Here is a 16,026-nt window from a genome sequence, read left to right as displayed (position 1 = left end):
TTCATAAAGAACAATGTTTTGTCATGGGGTAAATGGTAGGGTAGCATTCAATCGGGTAGGAAGTGCCTGTATCAACATCACCCGGTCTGGAGGGAGGTTCCTGAATCATAATTGATTGTGTTCAGATCTCAAAATAGGGCGGATGGTGTTTTGCCGTCAGGGGACCTCCACAGTCAGAGATCGGTCACCATTATAATGCTTCAGTGATCATTAATGAATTAGAAGGATGGATGATGATCAGAGATTTGTGGCTGTAGAGTAGTGTGTGACCACTTCATGCAGGTATTCTGGGCCTTTGCCTAGTTAGCTTCATGGGCTGTGTAGAGAACCTTTGATTGAATTATTAGGGCTCTTACAGTGTCTAGCAAAGCTAATGTTGAAGTAGTCCAAACATCCTATGACCAGGGCTCTTGTCAACTCCATCCTATGGTCACTTTGGAGTACTTGATGTGTGGGGAAACAAGACAGATACCCAAGACTGATGCGTTGGTTTTGAATACGAGTAGCTGAAAAGTCGGGGAAGGGGTGAGAGAAGGAAGAACAAATTGCCAGTCAAAAGTGTCTTCCGGTTCCACTATCTGTCCTCTTTCTTGCACAGGCCTACAAAACTAAGCAGGAATACTTCATTGAAGGAAACCTTATCACAACAGGGACTTGAAACCTTCTAAAAAGTGTTATTTTTAAACCCCATCCTTCTCTGCCTGTCACAGTTTAACCTCACTTGTATAAGATAATATTTTCTTGACGCTATCATGTGATATTTTACATTTATTGTATGAAAGATTTCACTGAACTTCAATGTTCTCTTTTGTGAGCAGCTACCCTGGCCTCTGAAAAAACTCTCAACCCCCTCCTCCTAAAGCAGAGAGAGAATGAGCTGAAAAGGAGGCGAGAGACCTACAGGTGAGTTATGTGAATGATATTGCACTAAAACCTCAGCAACCCCAGATACAAAAAACCTCAATCCTTACATTTTACAACTGCTATTTTTCTTCTTATAACGGTTTCACACTTACAGCACTATAAATGATGGCAATGTACAAAGGCAAATCTATTAACATATGTAATTTACAAAGGCAAATCTATTAACATCTGCAATTTACAATTTAACAAGTAGCTAAATATTAAATAGCATTTAGGGGAAGATTTTGTGGAGCATTTTCATCACAGTCAACAATGGCAATTTGTAGTTTCCTTCATGGGTGATCTGATTCACTGTGCAACAAGAACTCAAGTCTGTTACCATCCCTTTAGTGAGGGAGTCAGTTTTAGAACTGGGGTTTCTGATTGGGAGAGTATGTACCCTGTCCAAGCAGGAACCACCACTCTAGTCAGGGTAAGCTAGAAACACACTAAATGATAACCCGTGCTTACCCTCTGGTAGCTTGGTATAGAACAGTCAGCCTTATCTAAAGACACAATGTGAAAAGTATTTGTGCAACACACACACACACACACACACATACACATACACAGTAACACAATGAAAACACCACCAAAATACTCCACATAGGTTTAAAACAAGAGATAATAATTGTATGAGTAAAACAAGCCCAAAACCAATACAAATCCAATAAGTAGAACCAGATTTTTGAATTTCTTTTAAAGAATAAATCAACATGTAGTGCTTAGTAGCAAATAGCGCTTTGGGGTGAATCCAAAGTTTGGGTCGACTGAGATGGAGGGCAGGCCCGCTACAGGACTCACGCAGGTCCTGCTGAAAAAGTACCTTGGATGGAAGAAGCATCAAAGACTTGATGCGTAGGTTCAGATCCATGCACACGATGAAGAATTAGTTGACAAACCCCCTTTACGATGCAGGAGCTGCCTTGTCATTCAACCGTGCTGTCTGTCACCATTGTGCCACACAGTCCATCGAATTGATGTCATCGATCAGCTCCTGCGTCAGCATCGAAAGGCAATGTGTTGGTTCCAGTCGGCGCCAAATTGTCTCTGCATCGATTTTGATGATTCTGCACAGCAGAAGCTCACTTTCAAGGGGCCAGGGCTAGATTGTCACAACTTGGCAGGACCTACAGATGGCAGAGTCCAGATATTGTTGCAGGGCTGAAGGAAGTCTTTGATGGCCCAGAGACTTCAGAGCAGGAGGCAAGCCAGCAAGTCCTAGGAGTCACTCTGGGTTCAAGTGAGATGGGTCTCGTCCTTGTCCTCACCAGGGCAGAGACCAACAGGCAGTAAGGCAGCACAGTAAAGCAGAAAAACTGTTATTCCAGAGCAGCAGTCAAGCAGAGTTGCAATCCTTGTAGCACAGCAGTCTTTAATCCCTATTTTTCACCCTATACCGCTCTCAATATATCCTCTGACTCAAATCTCTGACTCATCTCAAACCTCTTTCTACTACTCTTTCCAATGCACTAGCCTATTTCTCATCATATACCTCTATTAATAGATCCATTACCTCCACTCTCTCATTCATCCCAAACCACATACCACTACTATGACCCCCAAAATAACCCTTTCGAGACTCTTCCCTACTCCACCCCTCCTTGAATCATCTCATTCCTCTTTTTACTATTCCGATCCCTTAAAACAAGCCTTTCTAAACCTTCCCTTTGACTCTTCCCCTCCTCCTCCTTTTTACTCATCCCTTCCACCTCCCCTTTACTCACCCCAAGCCTCCTCTTACTGCTATGAGCTCCAAAACCAACCAAAAAAAAGAAATTCTAAATCCTTCCCTTATATCCTTTTCAACCCAAATAACAGACTGACATGCCCACAGCTCAAATTAATTTCATATTTCCTATACTAATTAATCTCTAATCGTTAACAGGTTCCAGTGTAGTGTGCTATTCGCCGAAAAAGCACATCAATACTATATCATGGGTAGATAGCACTATACAAATGCAAACCTTTTTAATTCTTCTACCATTTTGCTATCCTTCTCAGTCCAAATAACTGACTAACATATCCACCACAGACAGTACTTTCAAATTTTCACTATACTAATTCACCATTAATCCTTTATGGGTCCCAGAGTAGCATGCTACTCACCGAAAAAGCGTTCAACACCTCGTCAGCGGTCGTAAACACTATATAAATGCAATTACAATATAATACAATACAATCCCGGACACTGCCTATTCAGGTGTACGTGTCAGCTCTCCCGACTCTTCCTACACAGGAAGAGTTATCAGAATGTAGAAGAATGCAGAGGAGTTCTCTGTCACAACCCCTCTTCCTATGTTTGTGGCTGTCTAGAGGGAATATACAAAGTGTAGCTGTCACCCACTCCAGAGGTGTATTGGAGTCAGGCTGTATGGCACACAGCACAGTAAGAGCAGAGAAATGTCCACTTTCTGAAAGAGGCATTTCTAAAATGTTAAATCCAATTTTACCAGTAAAGAGGATCTATCATTCCAATTCCCAGGATATGAAACATGATGCAGCTACTCCTTTCTGACCAGGAATTACATCTTAAAAGTGTATTAAGGAATTCAGAATGCTAGCCTATAAGAGGAGTATTCCTCACAGTAGTGAAAAATTACTTTGGTTTTTTTTCACTACCAGGACATGCAAAATGTAAAAGTACATGTCCTACCATTTATTTACACGGCACCAAGCCCTTAGGGCTACCTAGGTCTTACCTTAGGGGCGATGCATGTTTAATAAAAGGGGAGTTTAAGGCTTTACCAAGGGTTTTAAATGCCACATCAAAGTGGCAGTAAACTGCACACATAGGCCCTACAATGGCAGGCCTGAGACAGCTTTGAAAGGCTACTTCTGTGGATGGCATAATCTGTGCGGCCAGCCCACTAGGATCATTTAGATTACAGGCCTGGGGTATATGGAATACCACTTTACAAGGGGCTTATAATTAAACTAAATATGCCAATTGAGTTAACACCAATATCACCATGTTTAGGGGAGAGGTACATACATTTTAGCACTGGTCAGCAGTGGTAAAGTGCTCAATGTCCTAAAGTGAACAAAAACAAAGTCAGAAAAAGAGGAGGAGGAAGGCAAAAAGGTTGGGTGACCCTTCAGAGAGAGACATTTTGCAACACTCAGCCTCTCCAGCCCTTGTTGACACCAATATTGCACCTACTCATCAATGTGTATAGATCTTCAAGAAGGTTATTCCTAGTAGAAAAAATAAGGGCACTGCAGTCTTACAATTAATTTTCAAGGGTGACATTGCACATACCACGCTACATTACCATTTCGCCCATATTCCTTCTTCTTTGACAAAGTTCTCCAATATGTACCTTTGGGACCCTGCCCCAATGTTCATCAGTCTCCCCAAAAGGTCTGTGCTAGACAAGCACATCTACATACATACATTAAAATGCCAAGACAGCTGTCCCCGTTGCAGCCTGTCCAACAAAATGTTGTGAAACAAATCTGTTTCAGTAGCATTGCAGGATATAGAGGCAAGTGAGTCATTACTTATAGCTAACCTGATATTCCAATATTTGTAAAAATATCCATTCAATCAGCCATTTCAGTAATGTATAAAGAATGCAATTTCTTTTTCTTTCCTGCTCTTGTTTTGGATTTTTAAGTAATAGTGTTTTTTTTAAGCGGGGCTGAAAATGGATTAGGCAATAAACACCAGGGACCGTGGGGAGAACATGGCGGCAGCTAGTTGAGCTGCCGCTGCACCCAGAGATTCCGCTTACCTTCATGCCTTCGCGCTGAATACGGAGGGGATTTTCTTTACCTGATCGGCGTGCTGGGTTGCCCCGCTCGTTGCTGAGCGGAGTCGGAGAGGTTTTTCCCCTTTGCGCTGCTTGTTTTGGCTTTGATTTTTTTTCCAGGCTCCATAACCGGCTTCTATGCTCCATCTCTCCAATCTGGATGTGTTTTTGTCCCGGTTTCATTCCCAGCCCGGCTTCGGCTTCTCCCCGCTCGACGCGGTGGGAGGCGGCAGCCCTGGAGCTGAGGAGGAGCCACACAGCAGCGGCCCGTGGTTTCCTCCGGGTCACCCGGGGAAGAGGCAGCACTAGCCGTATACCGCCCAAGCTGGAGAGCGTCGTGGAAATCGACAAGAGCAACAAAGAGGAAGACTCCGGAGCGCTGTTGCAAGGGAGCCTGGAGTTGTGTGAAACTCAGGGGCGGACGCAGAGGAGCTCCAGGCTCGAGATGGTTTCTTGGTTTGTGGGGGGCCTCAGAATCAGGTAGGATGCACCGCAGTTGTTGTTAACACCCCAGCCCCTACCCAAGCTTATAGTAAAACCATTAGGAAGGGGAGAAAACGTGGCGGGGGAGGCCTTGGTAAGGTAAAATCTGTCAGGAAGGATATTAAACAAAACTACGAGAATAGTCTGGATGTAAGCATGGATAGCGTTAATAACAGCACTAATAACAGCACTAAGGAGGGTCACGGTAGTAGAAGCGCTAACACTACAGTAAAGAACACCTCCACCTTTCTTTGTGGGTCTAAAAGCACTCCTTTAGAAGCCAGTCTTAAGATTACTCCTTCCTTAAGGTCTTACTTTAAAGTTCTTCCAGAGGTCCTGAGTCTAGTGAGACAGGGAGAGACCGGAAAGTCAGGGATAGGGGGAACAACTGAACCCATAGAGGGACTTGTTAATACAAAAGTATTGGAAGTATTACAAGTATTAGAAGAGATAAAGTTGGGGATCCCCCCACCCTTTTGAGAGTCTCGCACATCTGACATTGAAAGTCTTGCTTTGGAGTGGAGGGAGAACGCAATGGAGGTGGAAGGTCTGGCCCTCCAAGTTGAATCCCAGGACATATCCAAGGACATATATAAGGGATTGGTTCAGGAGGCAGGAGGTTCAGACAGAGGAATGATGGCTCAAAATCCAGAAGAACATTCGATTTCTTCTCAGGAGCTCCTTCTGACCTCACTTTCGGTAGATATTAAAAAAGGGTTTGAAGTCTCTGCTGCAAATCAAGGAGAGATCAGGAGTTTTTGTGAGTCACTGGATAGGAAAGTGGACCTTTTAAACACCAGAACGGAGACATTAGAATCTAATGTGGGGGCATTGACAGATCATCTTGATGTCCTGAAAGCAGATCTAGTCACTCTCAAAAGAGACGAAGGGGTCCTGAGAGACAGGCTGGAAACATTTGAAAATAATTCTCGCAGGAGTAACCTGCGAATACTGAATGTCCCTGAGGGGAGCAAAGGCGAAAATCTTAAGTCCTTTGTGATTACACTCTTAAAAGAGTCACTTGAATTAGAGATTTCAGAAGACGAATTGGGTGGGGACATCCAGAGAATTCACAGAGATCCCTTCAGAAGAATTCCGAATCGACCCAAACCGAGAAAGATCCTCATAAATTTCCATACTTACTCATTGAAAGAGAAGATCCTCAACCTATCTCTTAAGTATAAGTAATTTTTCATTTCAGATCAGATCAGATCGGGCTAGAACAACGTTAGATAGACAATGGGAGCTTGGCAGGAAGCTGGAGGATTTCAAGAGGCTAGGAGCAGTGGCTCAGCTTAAATTTCCTGCCTCTCTAAGGATCATGTTTAAGAACAAAATGCACAACGTGAGATCAGTACAGGAGGCAGAGGAACTGCTCGCCAGCATGCAGACAAGCAAGGATTAGTAAACTGGTCGGAGATCCCTTTGTAAAACCTCTTCTAGCTTTTTCCAGTTTCCCCAAGTTCCCTTTACAGCTTTCTTCCAAAATATATATATTCTTTTATGCAGCTAAATAAAGGGGAGTAGATAATGTTAATTAAAAAAATATACATATATAAACAAAATAAATAAATAATAAAATGTGTGTATAGGGTAAGGTTTTTCTTCTTCTTTATATCCCATACCTATTCTGCTGTAGTTAGGATGGGTCAGGTTAAGTAAGGTTTTTCTACTTCTCCCTCAGTATTTTTTTTTTAGAATAATGAGGGGGTGGGTACCTCTGGGGTGCAACTATCTGGACTCCATTTGTCCAGATGATTTGCGGTAGGTTTCTCCAAGGGTGGGGGGTGGGGCAGTCGGGGCACAAGGGTTGGGGGAGGGGGCAGCAGGGGAGAAAAATAAATCCTAATTTCCACTGTTTTTGACTTGTCCAACTTAAAAGCTAATGATAAGGGCATTGGTAGCGGGTTGATCCACTCGCTGGTGCTGACGTCGGTGCTCCAAACTTTGGCTCCGGTGGACAAGCGAAATTTCAAGCCGCCATGAGCTCTTTTCAGATTCTTTCCTGGAACGTCAATGGCCTGCGCACTAGACCGAGAAGAGAGAAGATCGTACAATATCTATGGGACTCTTCAGCCCAGGTCAATGTCCTCCAGGAAACTCATCTTCTAGAAGAAGAGACGATTTCTCTGTTAAAGTGTCAAAGCTGGGTAGGCTCTTTTGTATGTACAAGTCAGTCAGCAAACATTAGAGGGGTCTCAATCATATTTAAAAAAACAGCCAGGGCTCATATCCTATCCCTGATAAGAGACCCAAATGGCAGATGGGTCATCGTTTAAGTTGTAATAATGGAGACCTTGCTAACTTTAATCGGATATTATGGTCCCAACCACGATGACCCCTCTAGTCTAATGTCTATTTTTTTACATCTACTTGATTTTCCAGAACCGATGTTCCTGGCAGGAGACTTTAACATCGTTTTGAACCCCTTACTGGATAAATCTCCAAACAACAGAGCTGTAATTTCTTCTAAATCTCCGGAGTATTTGCTTGGGGCAATGAGGCAGTTCACCTTATCGGATATCTGGAGAGATAGATCAGGGCAGCAGTTAGGGGTGTCATATCGAAACTATAAATATCGGCACCAGTCAAGAATTGACTTTGTTTTGGTCAGTTATTCATTAAGAAGCCAGGTTAAGAACATCTCATACTTGGCACCCCATCTCTCAGATCATTCTGGGGTTCTCCTGGCACTGAAATGTCCAGCTTCTAGCTTAATTAGGACATGGTCTTTCAACCGAGCTCTACTTTTGGAGGAGGAGGAAGTCTCCTTTCTCTCACAAGAAGTGGAATGGTTCTTGGAGGTGAATTCTGGCGTAGCTCCAATAACCTCAGTTTGGGATTCTCTAAAAGCCTTTTTGCGAGGCCAAATTATCAGCAGGTCTTGTTATAGAAACAAAAAGTACAAAGAAAAGATCACGGATATTGAAAACAGGCTGAAAGACGCAGAAGTAGATCTATCAAGTCCAGTATCCCCTGAAGTCCAGCAAGAGAGACAAGATAAGGTTAACAGACTAAAAGCCCAGCTTGAAAATATCTTGAACACCAGGCTTACTCGAAGATGGGAAGTCAGTAAGATCTCCCACTTCGAGTATGGAGAAGCAGTGGGCAAACTCCTTGCATGGAAGAGTAAATCGGACCGAGCAAGGAGCTTTATTAAGGAAATTAAAAATGATAATTGTACTCTTGCTACTGACGAGGAAATCCGTGATCCCTTCCAGACCTTTTTACAAGCTATTTATCGGGAGGACGGTAGCATAGATAGTCATAGTGCACAGAGGTGGCTTGGAGGCATGCCTCTCCCCTCCCTCAATTTAGAACAGCAGCAACATCTAGACAGGGCCTTCTCCCACGCTGAGGTAAAGGATGCTAACTCCGGCGGTAAGAACAGAAAGGCTGCGGGTCTGGACAGGCTCCCAGCCGAGATCTACAGAGTAATAAGCGATAAGGTTGTTCCCATCATGACGAACCTCTTCAATCATATTGCAAGAAGGACTAAATCCGCCAGATTCATGGAACGATGCTACTATAGTCCTGATCTTGAAACCAGGGAAAGCGGCATCTAATTGTGGGTCTTATAGACCCATATCTCTCCTGAATGCTGACTATAAAATTTTCACCTCAGTATTGGCAACAAGATTGGGAATAGTGGCAGGAGACATTTTGCATTCAGACCAGAAGGGCTTCGTTAAGGGCCGACAGCTTTCGCACCTCACATATGACTTAATTGGAGCGATAGATCTGGCTTCTACATACTCTATCCCCTTGGCAGCCATGACCCTGGACGTAACCAAGGCCTTCGACAGGTCTTGATTTTTAAAAAATTTTGGCGAGAAATTTTGCCGCACAATACAGTCTATCTACCAGAGACCAACGGCTAGACTTATCATAAACGGCAATATCACTGGCTCTTTTAACATATCTAGGGGGACTAGACAGGGCTGCCCACTCTCCCCTCTCCTTTTTGATCTATATATTGAGCCATTTGCTCAACTGCTCAGAGAGGACCCTAACATCCAATCTTTCAAATATGGGGAGTGGGAGAGGAATGTAGCCCTTTACGCTGACGATATTTTAATTCTTACAGCCAATCTAGACACGGCTTTTCCAGCACTTATCAGCCAAGCTCAGGAGTTTGGATTAGTTTCAGGCTACGAAATTAATTCTTCAAAGACAGAGCTCATGGTCTGGAATTAGGAGGTAAATCGGTATCGGCACCAGATAAGCCCCAGAATGAGATATTTGGGGTAAATATCCTACAAGACATAACTAAGATAGCTGAAACCAATTTGACTATGGTGGCAAAAGAGTGTTTGAAGTTAATGAAATCTTGGGCTTCGCTCCTTCTTTCTATTATTGGCAAAGTCAACTTGGTCAAAATGTTAATACTCCCGAAAATTACCTTTTTTTTCAATAGTATTCCCCTCCAGTTTGAGAAATCACTAATTTACAAAATCCAGAGGGATACCAACTTGTTTGTTTGGGGATACAAATTCTCCAGGATAGCTTGGAAAAAGTTAAGATGCAGGAGAGATAAGGGAGGTCTCGCCTTGCCAGATATCCAGTTTTATGCTTGGGCCTTCCAACTCTCTCACGCAGATATGCTTCTGAAAATGCCGGTTAATACTGGCGCAGGAGGGATGTTTTTAGCTATGCTTCGGGGTACATATTTACAGGTGGAGGTTTTTTTGTTCAAATTCGGTGATCCAAAGTAAAAAAAAAAAAAAATAAGGTTAAGGTTTTGCAGGGCTTAGGTAAAACATAGGCAAATTGACAACCCCTCTGAGGGAAGCCGGTTTGGTAGTTTGGGGGGATCTGATCCCATATTGCACTATAGTTACATGGGAACAACTTAGGGAAAGGGTCGTGGTGGGTCTCTCCAAATTCAAATATCTCCAGCTGGTAAGCTGAGTCCAGTCACACTTACAAACAAATCATGGAAGCTTACTAGGTGGAGGCAACTACCTGGAACATCAGCTTGTGACTAGACCCTAAGGGAAGAAGGAAGTCTCCTTCTGGTAACAGGCTATATTGGAGGAAGTAAATGGTGGCTTTAAAATTGCCGAGGAACTGTGGGGAAGCTCTCTACCTGCACAAGACTGTGATACATTGTGGCAGTGTTCTCTCAAGATATTACCCGAAATAGTAAAACCGGCATGGTTAAAAAGGAACCATTTGTTCACCATTCACAGGGCTTACTTTACCCCATTGAAACTCTCAAAAATCAATAAAGAATTACCTGCATGTTGCAAGAAATGTGGGCTGGCTTTAGCCTCCGACATCCATATATTTAAAGAGTGTCCAGCTCTGGCCTCTTTTTGGGACAGTATTGAAAAATTCTTGACTGACACACTGGGAAACCCTGTTACTATTGATTTATCTTTGATCATCTGTGGCTTGAAGGATAATGTCAGAGGTCCTGCAAGATCGCTACTCTTTTATGCCATCCTCCTAGCTAGGAGACAAATTTGCATAAAATGGACAGACCCTACCCCTCCCTCCTTTTTAGATTGGCAGTCCTCAGTCTTGGCGGTTTCCAGGTTAGACTTAATGAGATCCGGCAGCAAAAAGAAGAGAACATTTTGGAACATTTTGAAATCAAGATGGGACCCGGAGCTGACTGTATAAGGGGCCCCCCTTTTTTTTTTGTCTGGGTCCTATGATTATGCTGCCTCAATACTCTATGGGCCATGTCGGATACTTTCAGTCTGGGACTGGAGGACTTAAGACGAAGGTCATCTAGCTCCTGGAGCTTGGAAATAGAGTTATCTCAGTTGGTGTCTTCATTAGCACACTAGCAAGTTTATGTACCGGTAGGCGGGTCCTTCTACTCCTAGACGCTTATGCCTCTCAGCTTGCTGAGTGTGGGTATGGACAACTTGAGTGTGTATTTGAAGTGAGATTGGTGGCGAATGAGGATAAAAAAAACAAAAATAAACACCAGGGATCAAGTTACATTATGAGTGCTAGCCTATGTGAGAAGTATGCCTCACAGTAGTTAAAAAAATTACTTTGGGTGTTTTTCACTACCAGCAGATGCAAAACATAAAAGTACATGTCCTACCTTTTATTTACACAGCACCCAGCCCATAGGGCTACCTAGGGCATACCTTAGGGGTGACTTATGTTTATAAAAGGGGAGTTTAAGGCTTGGCCAAGGGTTTCAAATGTCACGTCGAAGTGGCAGTAAACTGCACACACAGGCCCTGCAATGGACGGCCTGAGACAGGTTTGAAAGACTACTTCTGTGGGTGGCACAATCAGTGCTGCCGGCCCACTAGTAGCATTTAGATTACAGGCCCGGGGTATATGGTATACCACTTTACAAGAGGCTTATAAGTAAACTAAATATGCCAATTGAGTATACACCAATGTCACCATGTTTAGGGGAGAAGCACATGCACTTTAGCATTGGTCAGCAGTGGTAAAGTGCTCAGTGTCCTAAAGTTAACAAAACAGAGGTCAGAAAAAGAGGAAGAGGAAAGCAAAAAGGTTGTTGGGGTGACCCTTCAGAGAGAGACATTTTTCAACAATCAACCTCTCCCTCCCCTTCTTTACACCAATATTGCACCTACTTATCAATGTGTATAGACCTTCAAGAAGGCTATTCCTGGTAGAAGAAATAAGGGGCACTGCAGTCTTATTATTCATTTTCTAGGGTGATGTTGCACATACCATGCTACATTACCATTTCACCAGTTAGGTGCCCATATTCCTCCTTCTTCTTTGACAAAGTTCTCTGATATGTACCTTTGGGCTCTTGTCCTGATGTTCATCAGTCTCCCCAGGATGTTTGTGCTAGACAAGCACCTCTACATACATACATTAAAACGCCAAGCCAGGTGTTCCCTGTTGCAGCACGTCCAAGAAAATGTTAAAGCGAATATGTTTCAGTAGCATTGCAGGATTTTGAGGCAAGTGGGTCATTACTTATAGTTACCCTGATATTCCAATATTTGTACAAAATATCCACCCAATCAGCCATTCCAGGAATGTATATAGATTGCAAATGACTGTTTTATCTTTCCTGCTTTTGTTTTGGATTTTCCGTGAAGTTGTTGTTGTCAGTATGTCTGCATGTTGCATTGTGCAGACCATTACCATGAACAAAATGTAAATAATAATGCTATCTTTAGTGCATGCAATAACTTGCTGAGTTGCAACACATTCTGTAGAGTTAGCAGCCATGAAAGACAGAGAGACCGTTCACATTCCTTTTCCATATTTAAGTGTAAGTAGAAGCTGTAGTGCACATTAAGAGGCAGCAAAGATCCTCCACAGGAAGTTCAGTCGAAGACTGCACCTCTATTGTTGGTGATTCCTGGGGTGTATCTTGGACTCCCATTTCTATTTACCTAAATAGGTGCCGATTACGATCCGGTAAAAACCGGGTACGAACCGTCGGTCGGAGCGTTTTCTCCGTCCGACTCGTACCCGGTTGTAAAACTTTACAAACATGGAATTACAATTCGCACGGAAACACCATTTCCGTACGAATCGTAAAAAACACCGACCGACGAAAATATACATACGAATGTGATCCGGGAATGCTGCAACGTGACGTCGGGACACTTTCAGGCAGCGTATCACAACCCAGGAAGTACGATTCGAACCGACAGCAGTCCGGACGGCAATATTTTCACGGCACCCAAAAAGTGCCGGAAAAGCAAAGTACGCCGCGAAACGACCAGATAGGTGGCCCGGTACGCGCCGTGTCCCCCCCAGCCCCCGTATGTACGCGTCGACCCCCACCCAGCCCCCGTATGTACGCGCCGACCTCCCCCAGCCCCCGTACGTTCGAGTCGTACCCCCGTGTATGTACACCCGTGTACGTGTCGTACCCCCGTGTATGTACACCCGTGTACGTGTCGTACCCCCACCCGTGTACATGTCGAACCCCCCCGTGTATGTACACCCGTGTACGTTCGAGTCGTACCCCCCGTGTATGTACACCCGTGTACGTTTGAGTCGTACCCCCACCCGTGTATGTACACCTGCGTACATGTCGAACCCCCCGTGTATGTACACCCGTGTACGTGTCGAACCCCCCGTGTATGTACACCCGTGTACGTTCGAGTCATACCCCCGTGTATGTACACCCGTGTACGTTCGAGTCATACCCCCACCCGTGTATGTACGGTGCGTATGCGCTGGGGGTACGCACCGTACAAACTCGGGTGGGGGTACGACTCGAACGTACACGGGGGGTTCGACACATACATGGGTGTACATACACGGGGGGTTCGACATGTACACGGGTGTACATACACGTGGGGTATGACTCGAACGTACGGGGGCTGGGGGGGTCAGCGCGTACATGCGGGGGCTGTGGGGGGTCGGCGCGTACATACGGGGGCTGGGGGGGGTTGGCGCGTACATACGTGGGCTGGGGGGAGTGTCGGGCGCGTATGCGGGCACATGTCTCCATGGTTGCTATGGGAGTTCGGTGCGGACGGTGTTTTTTCCATACGGTTGTAACATCGGACGCACAGGATGGATCGTAATTCCGCGGTCGGACTTCACTTTTCACATTTGTACGGTAAATCGTCCGTGGACGTGTCGGACACATTTTCCGACCCGAGGACGTGTGGGGAATAATTCCCAATGCGATTCGTATTGACTTTTTCCCATGCGAATCGTAATTGGCAGTTTGTACGGCACTTGTACGATTCGTACGGTAAAAAGACCGGAGACGAGTCGTACGGGGAATTTTTTTACCGGATCGTAATCGGCACCTAGTGTGTTCCACCAGAGCATCTTTGCTCGTACATCTGAGCCTGTAATATAAGGCATGGCAAATGCATGGACTAACTGTGTGTGTACAAGATCAGCGTTTTGCAAATGAGGTAACGCACATCACACAAAGGTGCCGATTACGATCCGGTAAAATAATTCCCCGTACGACTCGTATCCGGTCTTTCTACCGTACGAATCGTACAAGTGCCGTACAAACTGCCAATTACGATTCGAACGGGTGTACATACACGGGGTGGGTACGACTCGAACATACGGAGGCTGGGGGGGGTCGGCGCGTAAATACGGGGGCTGGGGGGGTCGGCACGTACATACGGGGGCTGGGGGGGGTCGGCACGTACATACGGGGGCTGGGGGGGATACGCCGCGTACCGGGCCACCTACTCTGGTCGTTTCGCGGCGTACTTCGCTTTTCCGGCACTTTTTGGGTGCCGTGAAAATATTGCCGTGCGGACTGCTGTCGGTTCGAATCGTACTTCCTGGGTCGTGATACGCTGCCTGAAAGCGTCCTGACGTCACGTCGCAGCATTCCCGGATCACATTCGTATGTATATTTTCGTCGGTCGGTGTTTTTTACGATTCGTATGGAAATGGTGTTTCCGTGCGAATCGTAATTCCATGTTTGTAAAGTTTTACAACCGGGTACGAGTCGGACGGAGAAAACGCTCCGACCGACGGTTCGTACCCGGTTTTTACCGGATCGTAATCGGCACCATAGTGTATTTCATCAGGGACCTGCAAGCATATGTTACCCTTTTGTAATAGCAAAGTACTCTGGGACACCTGTGATACTCACCTGGTGTACGCATTTAAATCAGACTCTGGTAAATTTTATCCAATGGCCAACCATTGATTTAACAGTCTTTCACATTAACACAAGTTAGACAGATGTACTTTTCTAGGGTGGTGGTGCAGTTCAAAAGCATGATGCAGATAAAAAATGTATTTCATATATTGTCTGTATCTTGCGTGATGTACAAATATATTATACACGTGCTTTGCAGTTTTGACTTAGAATCAGGGTAGGTCTCAAGGTGATTACTAGATTGATTACAAGATTTCAAGAGAAGACACATGCAGAATATCGTGACAGGTACATATCCACCACAGATAATTGGGTTTGTTACATAGGTATTTGTGATATAGCTAACAACAGCATGTACTTTAGCCTCCAGCAACAGTCACCTGCCCCCAAGTCACGAGCCCCCTGCACTGTATTTTTGTCCACTTGTTACAAAAAAAATTAAGACATGTTAGGCTGGCTCTTGTCCTAACAAAATTTTACCAATGTGCCTGACTAAAGACACACTAGTATGAGGTATGTCTTGTAGCTAGCCCCAACTGGGTAAGGGAAGCATCTTCTCACTGTGACTCTTGTGTACTCACCTCTTTGTCTGGAAACATGCCCAGTTTTAATTTTCTTTTTGGTGCATGTTAACCTATTTAGCAGCTGGAATCACCAATGATCTTGAGTCTCAACTTGCAATTGGGAACTCAGTTTCATTCTTGATCATACTTTTTGACTATATATTTTGTTGTTGCATGATTTCACTCCATACAAATTAATCAAAATGTAACCATTTTTATGTTAATCTCATTCAGCTATTTAAACTGTATGCTAGTTTCATACATTCTCCATGTGCAACCATCTTGTTGCTGTGGAAAGGCAACTTGCTGGACTATATTTCCCAGGACCTTCTGGGCTTTAGAAGTCAACCCTCTGCATCAGTGCGTGCTTTGGCATGCTATCAAGTAACTTGGCACAACCCGTATGGCTATCCTGCCAGAGAAATAGAAACACCTCCCCACACCCAAGCTTTTGTCTTCTGCTCTGGGAGCAGTTTTCACACCTCATTCATGGCTAAGCACTCAGAGGGTTGCAGCAGAAGGCTAATGCAAATTATCCAGAGGCTTCAGGCACACAAACATTATTTTTGTAAAAGTACCTTTTCCAAAATATTTATTAAACATCAAACTTTGCCAGTGAATTGATGATTTATTAAATAGTTTGAATGCTTTCCTGTGGAACAGCAAGCCTTGCTCTGATAAAAATAGCTTTTGGTGCATTTTCACTGTAAAGACATGTAAAATAACATTTCCACATATCCTACTTTTAAATACAATGCACCCT

General features: G+C 44.3%; 1 protein-coding gene across 1 annotated transcript in view; it reads left to right on the top strand.

Moving 5' to 3' along the window:
- Nucleotides 1-16,026, top strand: part of LOC146780159 (arachidonate 12-lipoxygenase, 12R-type-like) — a 366,345-nt gene that overhangs the window by 108,838 nt on the left and 241,481 nt on the right. Inside the window, exon 3 of the mRNA XM_085638404.1 lies at nucleotides 819-903. Within this exon, the coding sequence (XP_085494530.1) occupies nucleotides 819-903 (85 nt within the window). The remainder of the gene's footprint in view (nucleotides 1-818; nucleotides 904-16,026) is intronic.

This window comes from Triturus cristatus, chromosome 12 (assembly GCF_964204655.1).
Source record: "Triturus cristatus chromosome 12, aTriCri1.1, whole genome shotgun sequence".
In the NCBI taxonomy this organism is placed as follows: domain Eukaryota; kingdom Metazoa; phylum Chordata; class Amphibia; order Caudata; family Salamandridae; genus Triturus; species Triturus cristatus.
The sequence above is the reverse complement of the archived record's forward strand: the minus strand, read 5'-3'. Positions and strand labels throughout refer to the sequence as shown.